Source organism: Podarcis liolepis (genome assembly GCF_965112155.1).
Source record: "Podarcis liolepis genome assembly, chromosome: 11".
NCBI lineage: Eukaryota > Metazoa > Chordata > Lepidosauria > Squamata > Lacertidae > Podarcis > Podarcis liolepis.
The window spans coordinates 62,909,251-62,925,643 of NC_139565.1; the positions used below are offsets into that span (position 1 = coordinate 62,909,251).

Sequence of the window (16,393 nt, forward strand, 5' to 3'; positions counted from 1 at the left end):
TGAGTATTCTTGCTGCTGTTGTAGCATACATAAAAAATGTTCTGTCTTTCTTTGGCACCAATTGGCCGACCATGCCCAGGAGAAAGGCCTCTGGTTTCTTAAGGAAGGTATATTTAAATACCTTTTTCATTTCATTATATATCATTTCCCAGAAAGCCTTAATCCTTGGGCACGTCCACCAAAGGTGAAAAAAAGGACCTTCAGTTTCTTTACATTTCCAACATTTGTTATCAGGCAAGTGGTAAATTTTTGCCAGCTTGACTGGGGTCATGTACCACCTATAAATCATTTTCATAATATTTTCTTTTAAGGCATTACATGCCGTAAATTTCATACCGGTGGTCCACAACTGTTCCCAGTCAGCAAACATAATGTTATGACCAATATCTTGAGCCCACTTAATCATAGCTGATTTAACTGTTTCATCCTGCGTATTCCATTTCAACAGCAAGTTATACATCTTTGACAAATTCTTAGTTTTGGATTCCAACAACTCTGTTTCTAATTTTGACTTTTCCACCTGGAAGCCAATTTTCCTGTCCAATTTATAAACCTCCATTATCTGATAATAATGAAGCCAATCTCTCACTTTATCTTTCAATTTTTCAAAACTCTGCAATTTCAGTTTGTCTCCTTCTTGTTCCAGAATTTCCCAATATTTCGGCCATTTGGCCTCCATATTAAGCCTTTTCAAAGCTTTCGCTTCCATTGGTGATAGCCACCTTGGGGTTTTGTTTTCAAGTAAGTCTTTATATCTTATCCAAACATTAAACAATGCTTTCCTTACAATATGATTTTTAAATGCTTTATGTGCTTTGACCTTATCATACCATAAATATGCATGCCATCCAAATACATTGTTAAAACCTTCTAAATCCAAAATGTCTGTATTTTCAAGAAGTAGCCACTCTTTCAACCAGCAGAAAGCTGCTGATTCATAGTAAAGTTTTAAGTCTGGCAGGGCAAATCCACCTCTTTCCTTTGCATCAGTTAATATCTTAAATTTTATACTGGGTTTCTTGCCCTGCCAGACAAATCTGGAAATGTCTCTCTGCCACTTCTTGAAACAGTCCATCTTGTCCACAATTTGCAATGTCTGAAATAGAAATAACATTCTAGGCAATACATTCATTTTGATCACAGCAATACGGCCTAGCAATGAAAGCTTCAAGTTTGGCCATATTTCTAAATCTTTTTTTACTTCAGCCCAGCATTTCTCATAATTATCTTTAAATAAGTTCACATTTTTAGCTGTCATGTTAATCCCCAAGTATTTCACTTTCTTGACCACAGTTAAACCTGTTTCATTCTGGAACCTCTCCCTTTCAGTAGCTGTTAGATTTTTCTCTAATACCTTAGTTTTTAGTTTATTCAATTTGAATCCTGCGACTTGACCAAACTCTTGGATTAGTTCTAAAACTCTTTTAGTACTAGAGTCTGGCTCTTGTAATGTAAGTACCAAATCATCTGCAAATGCTCTCAATTTGTACTGTTTAACTCCGACCTGTACACCTTTAACCAGCTGGTCCCTTCTAATCATGTTCAGCAAAACCTCCAGGATCGATATAAAAAGCAATGGGGAGATTGGGCACCCCTGTCGTGTCCCTTTTTCTATTTTAAATTCTTCCGTGACCACATTATTTACAATTAACTTAGCCTTTTGTTCAGAGTATATTGCACCTATACCAGGGGTCTGCAACCTTTAAGACAAAAAGAGCCACTTGGACCCGTTGTCAAAGAAAAACAAACCTGGGAGCCGCAAAACCATTGCGACATTTAAAACAAATATATCTCCGGAGCCGCGATCTGACAGCGGGCGGGAAGGTGACGTCGGGACGGTGCGTGACTAACGCACGCACCACCCCCATGCGACGTCACAGCCAGTACAGCGCCCGCCAGAGTGGGGAGTGTCGGGGGCACAATGCGCCTCCTCCCCTTGCTAGTATCCGCCCCAGAGCCGCGGCAAAGGTGTAAAAGAGCCACATGCGGCTCCGGAGCCGCGGGTTGCAGACCCCTGACCTATACCATTCTCAAATCCTTGGCCTACCCCCATCCCATGTAGATTCTTCTTCATAAAACTCCAAGAGATGTTGTCAAAAGCTTTCTCCGCATCCACAAATATCAATACTGCCTTAGTGTTTATATTCACTTCTAGTTTTTCCAGGATATCTATTATATTCCTCACATTGTCTGACAAATGTCTTCCTGGGAGAAAGCCTGCTTGGTCTTTATGAATCTCTTCCATCAAAACTTTTTTCAGCCTTTTAGCCAAAATGTCAGCAAAAAAATTGTAATCCACATTGAGTAACGATATAGGGCGGTAGTTCTTAAGCTGAGTCTTTTCAGTCTCTGTTTTTGGTATAAGTGTAATATAAGCCTCTTATATATAAGCCTCTTGTAATATAAGCCTCTTGTCTAGAAGGAAAGCTGCTCTGTGACGGTGCTGCCTTCGCAAGCCCTGGGCTGGGCTCTGTGGGGTGGCTCAGGGTAATCTGAGGAAAGGCAGCGCCAGAGCTTGGCTTTCGAATCTGTTTTGTGTGGTGAGATCCCGCCTCCCACCAGTAGAAATAAAGACACAGGACACAGTAATTTAGGTCAATGGGCTAAAATTAGGCCACAACTTTATTGGTTACAGGTAGAATCATAGAGTTGGAAGAGACCACAAGGGCCATCGAGTCCAACCCCCTGCCAAGCAGGAAACACCATCAGAGCACTCCTGACATATGGTTGTCAAGCCTCTGCTTAAAGACCTCCAAAGGAGGAGACTCCACCACACTCCTTGGCAGCAAATTCCACTGTCGAACAGCTCTTACTGTCAGGAAGTTCTTCCTAATGTTTAGGTGGAATCTTCTTTCTTGTAGTTTGGATCCATTGCTCCGTGTCCGCTTCTCTGGAGCAGCAGAAAACAACCTTTCTCCTTCCTCTATGTGACATCCTTTTATATATTTGAAGATGGCTATCATATCACCCCTTAACCTCCTCTTCTCCAGGCTAAACATGCCCAGCTCCCTTAGCCGTTCCTCATAAGGCATCGTTTCCAGGCCTTTGACCATTTTGGTTGCCCTCCTCTGGACACGTTCCAGTTTGTCAGTGTCCTTCTTGAATTGTGGTGCCCAGAACTGGACACAGTACTCCAGGTGAGGTCTGACCAGAGCAGAATACAGTGGCACTATTACTTCCCTTGATCTAGATGCTATACTCCTATTGATGCAGCCTAGAATTGCATTGGCTTTTTTAGCTGCTGCGTCACACTGTTGGCTCATGTCAAGTTTGTGGTCAACCAAGACTCCTAGATCCTTTTCACATGTACTGCTCTCAAGCCAGGTGTCACTCATCTTGTATTTGTGCCTCTCATTTTTTTTGCCCAAGTGCAATACTTTACATTTCTCCCTGTTAAAATTCATCTTGAATTTGATGAGCGGTATTGGCTTAGGCATTGGTCCTATCGACTATCCGGCTTCAGCCTGGTTGCTTGAAGACCGGGAAGGATTAACACCAGCAGGAGGAGCCCTGCTGATGCACATCCACTAGGGACTCCCCTGTGGTCACCGCTCGGGGGGCGGGCGATTTAGGCCCTGACCTCCACAGGTTTCGGACAGGGCAACGTCCCCTGGAATCCTTTACCGGACTACCCTTCAATATTTGGGGGAGGTGATGGTGCTCCCCGCCCCATACATCTACATTACAACACTCATACCAATGCCTAACCACCAAAGCCGAGAAAGTTGTGGCGATTCGCTACGAGGTAGGCAAAAAACCAAATGGCTGGTGCCAATTTGCCAAGAGGAAAACATTCCTACCAGGCCCCTTAACGGCGACCAACCGAGGTCCATAGCAAGGTCAGAAGGGAAACCTTGAAAGGCGGGCGGGTGAGAAGGCGGCCTTGAGCATGTCACCAAGGGTATCCACACCACCACTTGAGTATCCCCCACAAGTCCAGATGTTGCTGGTTTCATTGCTCCGCCCCCCAATAGTCTACACCCCCAGGGGAAACAATCCTCAAGTACAGTCATACCTCATGTTACGTCCGCTTCATGTTACATTCTTTCAGGTTATGTCCTGCGGCAACCCGGAACTACCGGAAAGGGTTACTTCCGGGTTTTTGCCACTCGTGCATGCGTAGAAGCGCAAAATGATGTCAGGCGCTGTGACGTTACCATATGAGAGTGCTGGAGGTGAAATAGTTAAACAGGTTACCCTATCAGAACCCAGGGGGTGGAGTCAGAGGGACTATAAAACCAGCTCTGGGATGGGCAAAGGGGAGAGTTTGTTGGGAGTTGGGTGGTTGGTTGGAGTGGGAGTGAATTGGGATAGAGTCTGTGGGGAGGTTGAGTTAGTGTAGCGAAATAAGCTGAGTCAGGAACAGTTAGGGGCTAGGAAGACAAGTAAATATCTGAGAGGTGGTTTAGTGAGTGAGAGCAGGTAGCGGAAGTTATAGGTCTGGATAGGCACCCCATGATTGTAATTGACCAATACCCTTTATGAAACCACACGCTTGTTAAACTGCAATAAATAAAGAGAAGTTTATGTTCCGATTTAACCCTGACTGGACTCAGTATTGTACCAGGTAGGGCCTGGGTGGTGGCAGCGAGAAATAAAGTGGTGGCACAGGGATCAATAGACGGTGATACGTCCGGGGACCCTGTGTGATCGCCACAGCTTCATGTTACATTCTTTCAGCTTACGTCCCGCAGCAACCCGGAAGTACCGGAAAGGGTTACTTTCGGGTTTTGCCGCTCACGCATGCGCAGACGCACAAAATGATGGCACGCGCATGTGCAGAAGCGGTGAATCGCAACCTGCGCGCGTCGCAGCAGGTTGTGCTCTTTTCATGTTGTGAACGGGCCTCCGGAACGGATCCCGCTCGCAACCAGAGGTACCACTGTAAACACAACTGCTCACATTCCTCCCTTGGCCCCCTCACCTCTTCCCTTTCTCTTCTTCACCCTCTCATCTTTCCTGTTGTCGAAATAGATGTTGGAATCCTCTTGGGCCAGGGACCTTTCTGTTGCTGCTGCTGTTGCTGCTTATGTTATTCTGCAACACACTGTGCATATTGATGGCACCATTGTGAATGAATAAATCCATTGTTGTTACTGCTTCGGTAATAGATAATAGACGCCACAACATCTCTCGCATGTAACACTGCGATGGGGGAATCTGGAAGTAAATGCATATAAACGCATACCTCTCTCTCTCTCAAATCTCTGTGACACCTTTTGCGGGAAAGTAGCTGCACAATTAGGAATGCCGGTACAGTAAATGCAATTCTAAACAATGAATTAAAACCGCAAGCTAGCAACTGAAAAGATAACAGGTAAAAGACCATTAAAATATGCCCTTTAAAACCCAATGGGACCGCCTCTCCTGGTATGTCCCACGGAGGACCTTCCGGTCTTTAAATAAAAACATCTTGGAGATCCAGGACCACAGGGAGGTTAGGCTGGCCTCAACCAGAGCCAGGGCTTTTTCGGCCGTGGCCCCGATCTGGTGGAATGCTCTGTCCCAAGAGACTAGGGCCCTGTGGGACTTGACATCTTTCTGCAGGGCCTGCAAGACAGAGCTGTTCCACCTGCCTTTGGCCAAGGCACAGTCTGACCCCCTCCTTCTGTAATCCTCATAGAACTCTAGCCCAATGGTTGCCATTAATTTGACTCTGAATCGATTTTAGAATGAACTGATTTTAGAATGTATTTCAATTAATTGATTGCGATTTTATGTAAACTGTTTTACTTTTATTGTTGTTAGCCGCTCTGAGCCCGGCTTCGGCTGGGGAGGGATATAAATAAAATTTTATTATTATTATTATTATTATTATTATTATTATTATTATTGGGAAGACTAGATTCAAGGGTGAGCAACAGCACCCAACATCCTTGTGTATCTCCCAGGACTGCAGGGCATTCTCAGGATCTGAGTGCACTCTGCCGCCTTGCGACCCACAGCAACTCATGTTCAGAGGCATACCACCCCCATATCTGGGAGTTATCTGTAGCCTTCTCCATGGATTTGTCTAATCCTTTTTAAAGTCCATCCAACTTGGTGGCCATCACTGCCTCCTGTGGAAGCGAGTTCCATTGTTCAGCTAAATGCTGAGTGATTTAGCACCGGAAACCATGGACCTAAATCTGCTGAAATCTGGACCGGCCCCTTGAGCCTTGTCCAGGGTCCTGACTTTGCCTTGCTTCCAGTTATTCCAAAGCCTACTGGTTCATCATCTTTCTTGCGCCTTCCGCCTCCTCTTGGTGGTGGAATTCACAATTTGGAAAAGCACTGTCAGATGCTGGTAGTGGTTGCTCGTGAGTAACCAGGCAGGACTCTGACCTGTATTTTACAGGTTTTCTTGTGCAAACTATTTACAGTGCAAATCTACCAAGTTCATGTCCATCTCAGTCACCTGCAGAATCCGGGAGTGGCCCCTTCCGGCTTCTCCCCCAACATAAGTACTTTGGCACACCCAAACCTCTGTTGGAAATTCAAGCCTTATCAGGAGAAAACTGGCCACTCTCCAGGCACCCGGCTTGATCTCCTTGTTGACCTCCCTGTCTGCGTTTCCCGGCAGGATACAGGCTAGGTCGCGATTGGCGATCCTCCTCAGCGTGAGAAGGACACACCACTCTTCCCTGCTCCCTGCTCCCCCCAGGGAGGGGAAAGAGATAGACAGAAATGTATTTACATGCCTTTATTTCTGTCTTTGCAGCATTACAGAGAAACGCGTCTGCTCTCCTCAAACTCCAACAGCAGAGAGACTAACTCCACCTCCTGTACTTCCTGTACAGGTCAAATTACACTCTGAGCTAAATCCGGTGCTCAGCACTGTGAATAGACTGTCCCTTTGTTCCCACGGTACAGTCCCAAACATTCCCACCATGTTTTGCTTTCCAGCCAGCTGCAGCTCGCTGCCGCATTGCTCCTTTTCCGTAACAACCTCCGCCTCCCCTCCTTGTGTTTCACTCCTCTGCGCAATCTGGGTGACGGAAGTGGCGTGCCTCCCTCCTGGCCAGCCTGGTGCGCTGGGGCTCTCCGCAGCATCCTCAAGCCCTTTCCTCGCTTGGCTGGCCCCTTCCCTCTCAGAGCCAGTGTGGTGTAGTGGTTAAGAGCGGTAGTCACGTAATCTGGGTAACCGGGTTCGCGTCTCCGCTCCTCCACATGCAGCTGCTGGGTGACCTTGGGCCAGTCACACTTCTTTGAAGTCTCTCAGCCCCACTCACCTCACAGAGTGTTTGTTGTGGGGGAGGAAGGGAAAGGAGATTGTTAGCCGCTTTGAGACTCCTGAAGGGGAGTGAAAGGCGGGATATCAAATCCAAACTCTTCTTCTTCTTCTTCTTCTCCACTGGAGGTGCGGCTTTTCCCACCTCTGGAAGAGGAGCTGCTCCTCAGGAGCTTTGGAGGCTCTCTGTATCCCAACGGCCGTCCCGCCTTCCTCCCTTGTTCCGATGGCAGTCCTCTGACAAGCGCAATCACCATGAAATGACTCTGCAACCATTGACACGCTTTGCAAAAAGAGTCTTAGGCTGTCAGATCTGAGCAAGCACCATGCCTACCAAGAAGAAAAAGAAGAAATATTAATTAATGGCACCCCGTGCAAATGGTTGACTGGAGAGCAAGTTAAGCTGATGGAGGGCCTTTTTTTGCACATACACACACCGGTACCATTTTGCATCCAGCTGTGTGACTCACTTTGCTGCTTGGCCTTACTGCAGACAGGCGGGTTAATCTGCCAAAGGGGAGGAATCGAAGGACTTTGTGTCCTGCCGTCAGCTCTGCCAGCCAGTCACCTTTGATATGTTCTTTGATATATCTACCATGGTTCAAAAGCAGGACTTTAATCCACACGCTTGCCGTTTTCTTCACAGGGGAGGGGCTCTCAGAACACCTTCCCCTTGACTTTTGAAAGTTTTAGGGTTTTCTATGCCAATGGTTCCCAAACCTTTTCAGCCTCCTTCCCCTTGGGTCTATAAACTCATCCCCGACGCTCCCTACCCTTTGAAAAATTATTATTCAAAATAGCACTTTGCACAACCCACTACAGAAGATAATCATCAAATTTGAAACAGTAACAACTGATTACACACTGATTCAAAATCCACTTTAAACTATTTAGCTTAATTAATTCAAAAAAATTGATGAATGTGATCTAGTGATACCGACTTTGCAAAGTAATAAAAACAAACAAACAAACAAACAAATTTATATCCTGCCTTCCCCAGATGAAGCCGGGCTCAGAGCGGCTAAGAACAATAAAAGTAACACAGTTTACATAAAATCACAATCAATGAATTGAAATACATTCTAAAATCAGTTCATTCTAAAATCAATTCTAAATCAAATTAATGGCAACCATTGGGCTAGAGTTCTGTGAGGATTACTGAAATAGTCATTTACACCTCCAGCTTCTCCCTGCCTCCCACTTGCCCTGTGGCAGCCCCTGAAGGTGAGCTCCCTGCCCCCCAGGGGCAGGACCACCAACTTGGTCAACCACAGTACCATACTAACCATCTTTTATGGAATCACACACCACCCCTTCTCCAGATTCTCAAGACTTCCCTGGAACATGGGAAGTTGCCTTCGACTAGAACAGACTATGCCAAGTCCATCTAGCCCAGGGCATTCATTGCATGGGCAGTGCCTTCAGCTTCTCATGCCTTTCCATACCTCTTGCTACTCCAAGGGTGAACCCTGGGTCCCCAGGCATGAAATGGAGGTCCCCTGATCCTTCCCTGCACCTCCCTCTCCTCTTTGCTCAGTTCATTGGATCTCCCCAAGTTCGAACACTAACATAGACATCCAATGAAGTTGAACATTGGAAGATTCAGGATAGAATTTATTACGGTCAAAGACCAGCTCACATAACACAACACAATAAAAACAGCGTTCATAAAGATAAAATATACAATCGGAGCAGATTGCAGCAATAGCTCATGAGTTAAAATTGAGATATATATATATATATACACCCGTACAACTGAGATTTGGGCTACCGTAAAAAATTGACCCTGGGGCGCCCCAAAGGACAACTTCAGCATTTCCCTAGTAAGCTATTTATTCTAGAGGATGATCTGTGCCTACAAATCTGGGTGCAGAATCTGGCTACCAGCCAGGTCGTCTTGTGATCTTTGCCTAAGAGGAGAGAATTAAATTTAGACTTGTCTGAAAGTTTGGTGAGCCTCTTCAGCAAAGGATCAATGGTGTCTCTATGAATCTCAACATAAAAAGGACATCTAAAAAATATACCGTATTTTTCGCCCTATAGGACACACTTTCCCCCCTCCAAAAATGAAGGGGGAATCTGTGTGCGTCCTATGGGGTGAATGCAGGCTTTCGCTGAAGCCTGGAGAGCAAGAGGGGCCGGTGCGCACCGACCCCTCTCGCTCTCCAGGCTTCAGGAAGCTATCAGCAAGCCTGGGGAGCTCGTGGGAGTTCCCGCAGGGCTCCCTAGGCTGCAGATAGCAGCCTGCTGCACGGAGCACGGGGATTTGAACCGCCAACCTTCTGATTGGCAAACCCTAGGCTCTGTGGTTTAACCCACAGCACCACCCGCGCCCCTAAAACTCCATGGAGGAGGAGACGGCTATTGATGGCTACTAGCCGGGATGCCTTCACAGATAGAGGCAGCAATGCCTCCAAATGCCAGTACAGTGGTGCCTCGCAAGACGAAAAGAATCCGTTCTGTGATTCTCTTTGTCTAGCGGTTTTTTTCATCTTGCGAAGCAAGCCCATTGAAGGATTAGTGGATTAGCGCTATTAGCGGCTTTTAGCGGTTTTAGCGGCTTATCTGCTGATCGGATCAGCTGATAAGCGGCTTAGCGCTATTAGCGCTATTAGTGGCTTTTAGCGGCTTATCTGCTGATCGGATCATCTGATAAGCGGCTTAGCGCTATTAGTGGCTTTTAGCGGCTTATCTGCTGATCGGATCAGCTGATAAGCGGCTTAGCGGCTTAGAAAAAGGGGGGGGAAGGAAAAAAAAACCAGCAGGAACTCGCAAGACATTGTCGTCTTGCGAAGCAAGCCCATAGGAGATTCGTTTTGCGAAGCACCTCCAAAAAGGAAAACTCTTTCGTCTAGCGAGTTTTCCGTCTTGCGAGGCATTCGTCTTGGGGGGGGGGGAACCACTGTAGCTGGAAACCACTGGAGGGGGGAGGGCTCTGGTGCTCGGATCCCACTTGCGGGATTCCCTGCTTGTGCGGTGTCTGCTTGGCCCGTGTGAGAACAGGATGCTGAACTAAATGGGCCGTTGGCCTGATCCAGCAGAGCTCTTCTTGCATTCTTACGATAATCTCTATTGTCAATGTCCCATACAGAACAATGAAATTGAGAAATCTACATAAGACATTCAAAACCGACAAGCCTGCAATCCCAGCTATCCCAGCCTGGTTAGCCCCTAAAAACTCTGATACCCCATAACTGAATACAACATACTCCCATAGAGACTACCTTACACTGCATTTAAAACCAAAATCGCAATTCGCCAGAAACTGTTTCTCAGACGGCTAGTCCTAGTCTTTATAACCCTGGACCTTCTTCCAGAAGGCAGAAGCTGAAAGAGATCATTTCTGGGGTGCGCACTGTCCTGCGCTATCTCTGCAGCTTTCTTATGGCACCTGGAAGCGTAGATTTGATCCAAGGTGGGAAGAGTGCACCCAATTACTCATCTGCCTCTGGCTCTTCTGATCCTTGTTTACCTGCTGGTCACCAAACTGATCACATCTTACGAAGTACATTTTGCTGGCTGCTTTGAGCTCAGAGCAGTTTTTTTCTTCCTAACTGGAAGAAGAATGTTAAAGAGTATTTCAGGGAAATAAAATAGCTTAAAACTGCCAGGTGAAATGGAGTTGAGTTATTTGGCCTGTCGTTCTTGTCTTCTTGGGGAATATCTCATCGCCTTCTGGGGCTTATATTCAGGGCTGCAGCTCCCCCTCCTGAGAGTGGCTGCCCTGGCCTCCTCATTGTGGCTGATATATCTGCGGCAGGGGGGTGCTTGTCCCTTTCCCTCATTCATTCATTCATTCATACATAACCGTCTTCTAACCACCTTTCTGCTACAGAGACGTCAGGGGAGCGTGCAGTCAATAAAAGATAACACTGAACACTAGAACAATAAGAACAGCAATGAAACTCAAAAAACAAAAGGCAATGAAACATATTCTAAATCCATTTTGGAAGCACAGGTCCCACTGCATGCTAGCAAAGCAGGCTAATGGGACTTCCTCTCTGAACCCTGAACTCCTGCAGGTGATGGCCGAGGACAGATCCTGCCCTACCTTTCCCTGCCCTGGAGCCAGGTAAGGTGTCACCTCATGCAGCAAAGTGACTCTTCCCACACTCATGACTCACTGATAACAGGCTCACGTTGGTGTAATTAGATGTATCATCTTTTTGTTCGCTGGTTACAAACGTCTCCGTTTTTTTATTTATTCAAAATATTTATACATTGTCCTCCATCCAAATCGATTCTGGAGCTGTGTGCAACAGGCCTCAATAGAGATTGTTCACATACAATACGCTAAAAACAACTTGAATCCAAACAACAAAACGGAGAAGGAGGGGAACCAATGAAACAAATCACTGTAATAGGACCATTTAAAAGGCCGGGGGAAATAAGAAAAAATATATTTAACTGATGTTGAAAAGTTTGTAAATGCGGGTGCTAGTCAGAGCGCTTTGCTGAGGGCATTCCAAAGTCAGGGGCCAACACCTCTGAGATGCAATTCCATCCAGCAGTATGATAATGATGATGATGATGATGATGATGATGATGATGATGATGATGATGATGATAATTTATTATTTCTACCCCGCCCGGCTTCCCCAGTCACTCTGGGCGGCTTCCAACCAAATATTAAAATACAATAATACACCAAACATTAAAAACATATGAAACTTTGTCTAGGTAGATCCCAAGGACCCCCCCCTTTCCAAATCCACCCCATCCCAAAGTTTGGACCTGCATCACAAAATGTGCCAGAGCCACCAAGAAGCTTGTTCCCAGCTTCTTTTTCAAAAACGAACTCTCCTTCCTCTTCCAAATCTCGCTTTTCCTACCCTGGCTTGCCTTCTCTCCAGTGTAACCATACTGTGACTGTTTCATTCACGGCAACAGATTAGACTTCAATGGATTCCTTTTGAGAAATAAATAGGACTTGGGGCTGTGAATAAGGCTTGATGGAATGATACCGATAAATAGCTTTGGTTTATATTAAAAAGAAAACCCGAGATCTCTCCAGTGTTATTTTTTTATTATTATTAAAAAAGCTATCAGGGCTTCCTTTTAAATGCAAATGTTTGAGTTCTGCCACTTATCAGAAGATAAAGAGGGTGATAATACCAAGTCTTTGTAGCGAAATGGCATAGCATGATGGGATTGAGTGCCCATGTGCATTTCAATGGGAAGTAGAAGCCCCCGCATATCATAGCTCCTCTAAATGGGCCAATATGGTGCCTTATTGCATGCCAATGCATGCCACTCCCTGAAAAGAGAATTTACATACTGGCCTTTTCCCGTCCTTGAGAGGGGAAAGATGGTTGCCCACTGGCCACATGGCAATCCCTAGATCTCCCTATCCAGATTCATCTAGTCCAACGCCTGCAATGCAGGGATCTGTCCAGGGACAGATTTTGTCCAGGGACAGATTTGTGAATCCGGGGACCGTCCCCGGGAAACGGGGACATCTGGTAATCATAGGCTATGCCCATAATGAGCGTCTGTCGCTTATTCCTAATGTAGCTGTTCATCCAGGCTGATGGTGGATTGGAGCACATTCGCCACAACAGCCTTGTGAAGCAGGTTTGGCTGAGAGTGAGCCAGAGGCCCAAGGTCACCCAGCGAGTTTCATGACCAAGTGCATACCCTCTCGCATTTCTCTGATGAAAAGAGGGACATCCTATTCCATACCCGCCAACATTTTTCCGATGAAAATAGGGACGCCCTAAGGAAAAGCATTTTGAATTCTGCTGCCGGAGGAGACTCTTGAGAGTCCATGGACTGCAAGAAGATCAAACCTCTCCATTCTGAAGGAAATCAACCCTGAGTGCTCACTGGAAGGAGAGATCCTGAAGCTGAGGCTCCAAGACTTTGGCCACCTCCTGAGAAGAGAAGACTCCCTGGAAAAGACCCTGATGTTGGGAAAGATGGAGGGCACAAGGAGAAGGGGACAACAGAGGACGAGAGGGTGGGACAGTGTTCTCGAAGCTACCAGCATGAGTTTGACCAAACTGCGGGAGGCAGTGGAAGACAGGAGGGCCTGGCGTGCTCTGGTCCAGGGGGTCACGAAGAGGCGGACACGACTAAACAACAACAACAAAAGTTGTGGCCTATTTCACCCAAGAGATACTCTTTGTCCTGTCTGGTTATTTTGTTGCATTGGGGTCATGAGTCCTTGGCATGGAACCACTGCTTTAAGAGCAGAATCAGTGCAGAGAGGAGCCTGGTGCTCAGAAATCCGCCATTCAGCCTGCAGTTTTATTGGGGGGGGGGGAGATCTGATACGGTATGAATAGATTGTCACACAAGAAATATGCACTAGGCTCTTGGCTGATGGGGCTCATTTACATTAGGCGATGCTAACAGGGATCTATATCTACGGAACGGCTTCGACAGAGACAAATGCCACCTTCACGCAGTGCAGAATGTTATTGGGAAATGGCTGGTCCGGCTGATAGATGCACCGGGAGCTCCAGGCAGACAGTTTGCAAGCCAGGCCATCTTTTATTCTGCTGCCTGATTGAATTTCCACATCTGGAAATTGGATCAATTATGAGGCATTTGATTCAAGCTGAGATTTGTCTTACAGACCTCCAAGTGTTTATCCTCCTCTAACTGCCCTCTTCTGAACTGTCAAAATCCGAAAGGCAAATCTCTCTGGTTTTCTACATGGGTGGCTAAAATACAGAGTGGATTTCCGTTCTCCTTGCAGAAGCAGCCAAAGAGTTATGCAAAACGAGGCAGTAACTTCTTGTCTGCCCCACTTTAGACGTAAGGTGGGAGAAAATGAGCATTTTGGAGGACTAGCTGCCAGGTAAATGAGTATATGGTTGCAACCTTAGACTATTGCCTTGATCTAATGTATAAAGTTTGCTTAAACGTAGAAAACATAATCCATTTTCCTGCAAGGAAGTTTGCAAACTGGTGTTAGAAACCCAGTCTCTGTGGTGGCTCTTGGTGGCATGATCCACCAAGTTTTTCCCCTGCACAAATTCCTTCTAAATGGAGTGCTGGACTCACCCTGCACCCAACCGGACTAGCAGAATAAGTCTGTCTAAGCAGAAAGGCAAACCAAGGTGAAATGTTAGGGCTTCTCTGGGGGGTGGCGGCAATTGGACTGTGGATTAACTGGATGAATGGAGAGAGAACAGAGTTTAGCATCTTTCGGTAAATTCCAAATAAAACCTTTCATTTGCTGGGAAATCTTTGTGTTTCTCTTTCCCAGGTCAAGTGGCAGAAAGATGACATGGACAACAACTTGAACTTCTTCTCCGTCTCTTCCGATGGGCGCATTGTGTCCTGGACTCTGGTTAAGGTAAGCTTGGTGTCAGCCTATCATTCCTGCCCCTGTTTAATATCCTGCTATGTGTGGTGTTTGGGGATGCTGCTGTTATGAAAGAAGGGACTTCGTCTTTCCCACATTAGGCCTAACTATTCCTAATTGCACATGCCTATTTAAAAACAACAACAAGAGGAGTTGACAAAATTGAGAACATTAAGGCACTGAACCAGTCCCTGCCCCCTTTCAGGATTTATCCTGTAGCTGTGGTGAGATCCTGGCCTGTTGGATTATGCACTGCTAAGAGCTCTTTAATTCTTCCACTCTCAGCTGCTGCTGAATAGCCATGTGTAGCTCAAGCCCCACTTGGCTTCCATATTCTTGGTTGGGCCACGAGTATTATTATTGTCCTTCCTTCCTTCCTTCCTTCCTTCCTTCCTTCCTTCCTTCCTTCCTTCCTTGCCTTTAAGCATCGGGTCCCGGGATGGTTACAATAGTATTGTATTCTGTTATACAAAGAAATTAAAGAGTTACAATTAGAAAAGCAAGTCAATCCATTCCAGCCAGTACAGACCAGTATAAATACAAAATATTGTAGCTGAAAAGGCCAGGTTTGTGTGCAAAGAGGTTCATCTTCAGCATGTCAAGGAAAAAAACAACCACCTGAGTTTTAGAAGACATCTGAAGGCAGCCTTCTTTAGGGAAGTTTTTAATGCTTGATGTTTTATCGTGTTTTTACTACTCTGCTGGGAGCTGCCCAGAGTGGCTGGGGAAACCCTGCCAGATGGGCGGGGTATAAAGATAGATTTGTTTGTTTGTTTGTTGTGATGAAAGCTATACAGTGAAGATGTCAGATGCACCTCTGTGGGTAGGAAGTTTCACAGTTTTGGGGCTACCACAGAGACTCCCCTCGCCTGGTCTCCCATTCCCAACAATTCTGAGGACGGCAGACCTAACAAGATTGCCTATCACCCTGCTGAGCTTAATACCTGAGAGGTTCTGTAGGACAATAAGTGGTCTTTCAGATATTTGGGGCCTAAGTTGTTCTGGGCTTCAAACTCTGCTGCGAGGCCCTTGAAATGGGCCTGGAAACAAACTGGCATCCAGTTCCTTGCTTGTTCATTGAACCTTGAGTCTACTCCCTTGTGACCCCAGATCTGGCTGTGCCCACAGCCCCCATTCCAGATCTGCTTCATAAGTCCAAATGTTTCTCTGCAGGACTGTTCAGGTGGTTGATGTGGCTGCCCCCAAACCTTAGGGAGTCAGTTGCACTGCTAGCTGCGCTCGTAAGAACAAAAGAGGAGTCCAGTATTCTGTTCTCATGGTGGCCAAGCAGTTGCCCCAAAGAGGAGAAGCAGGACCCAACCACAAGTACACTCTCCCCTCCAGTGGCTTCCAACAACTGGTATTCAGAGTCACTACTACCTCCAATTGCTCTCTTTGCAAAAGGCCACATGTTGTTGTTGTTTAGTCGTGCCCGACTCTTCGTGACCCCCTGGACCAGAGCACGCCAGGCACTCCTGTCTTCCACTGCCTCCCGCAGTTTGGTCAAACTCATGCTGGTCGCTTCAAGAACACTGTCCAACCATCTCGTCCTCTGTCGTCCCCTTCTCCTTGTGCCCTCCATCTTTCCCAACATCAGGGTCTTTCCCAGGGAGTCTTCTCTTCTCCTGAGGTGGCCAAAGTCTTGGAGCCTCAGCTTCACAATCTGTCCTTCCAGTCAGCACTCAGGGCTGATTTCCTTCAGAATGGAGAGGTTTGATCTTCTTGCAGCCCATGGGACTCTCAAGAGTCTCCTCCAGCACCAGAATTCAAAAGCATCCATTCTTCAGCGATCAGCCTTCTTTATGGTCTAGCTCTCACTTCCATACATCACTACTGGGAAAGCCATAGCTTAAACTATATGGACCTTT

General features: G+C 46.4%; 1 protein-coding gene and 1 long non-coding RNA gene across 2 annotated transcripts in view; one reads left to right on the forward strand and one right to left on the reverse strand.

The window, feature by feature from the left end:
- DNAI1 (dynein axonemal intermediate chain 1) overlaps positions 1–16,393 on the forward strand; it is a 159,849-nt gene that overhangs the window by 74,844 nt on the left and 68,612 nt on the right. Inside the window, exon 14 of the mRNA XM_083465924.1 lies at positions 14,427–14,516. Coding sequence (XP_083322050.1) covers positions 14,427–14,516 — 90 coding nt within the window. The remainder of the gene's footprint in view (positions 1–14,426; positions 14,517–16,393) is intronic.
- LOC310689134 overlaps positions 1–16,393 on the reverse strand; it is a 283,669-nt gene that overhangs the window by 23,553 nt on the left and 243,723 nt on the right. The window lies entirely within an intron of this gene.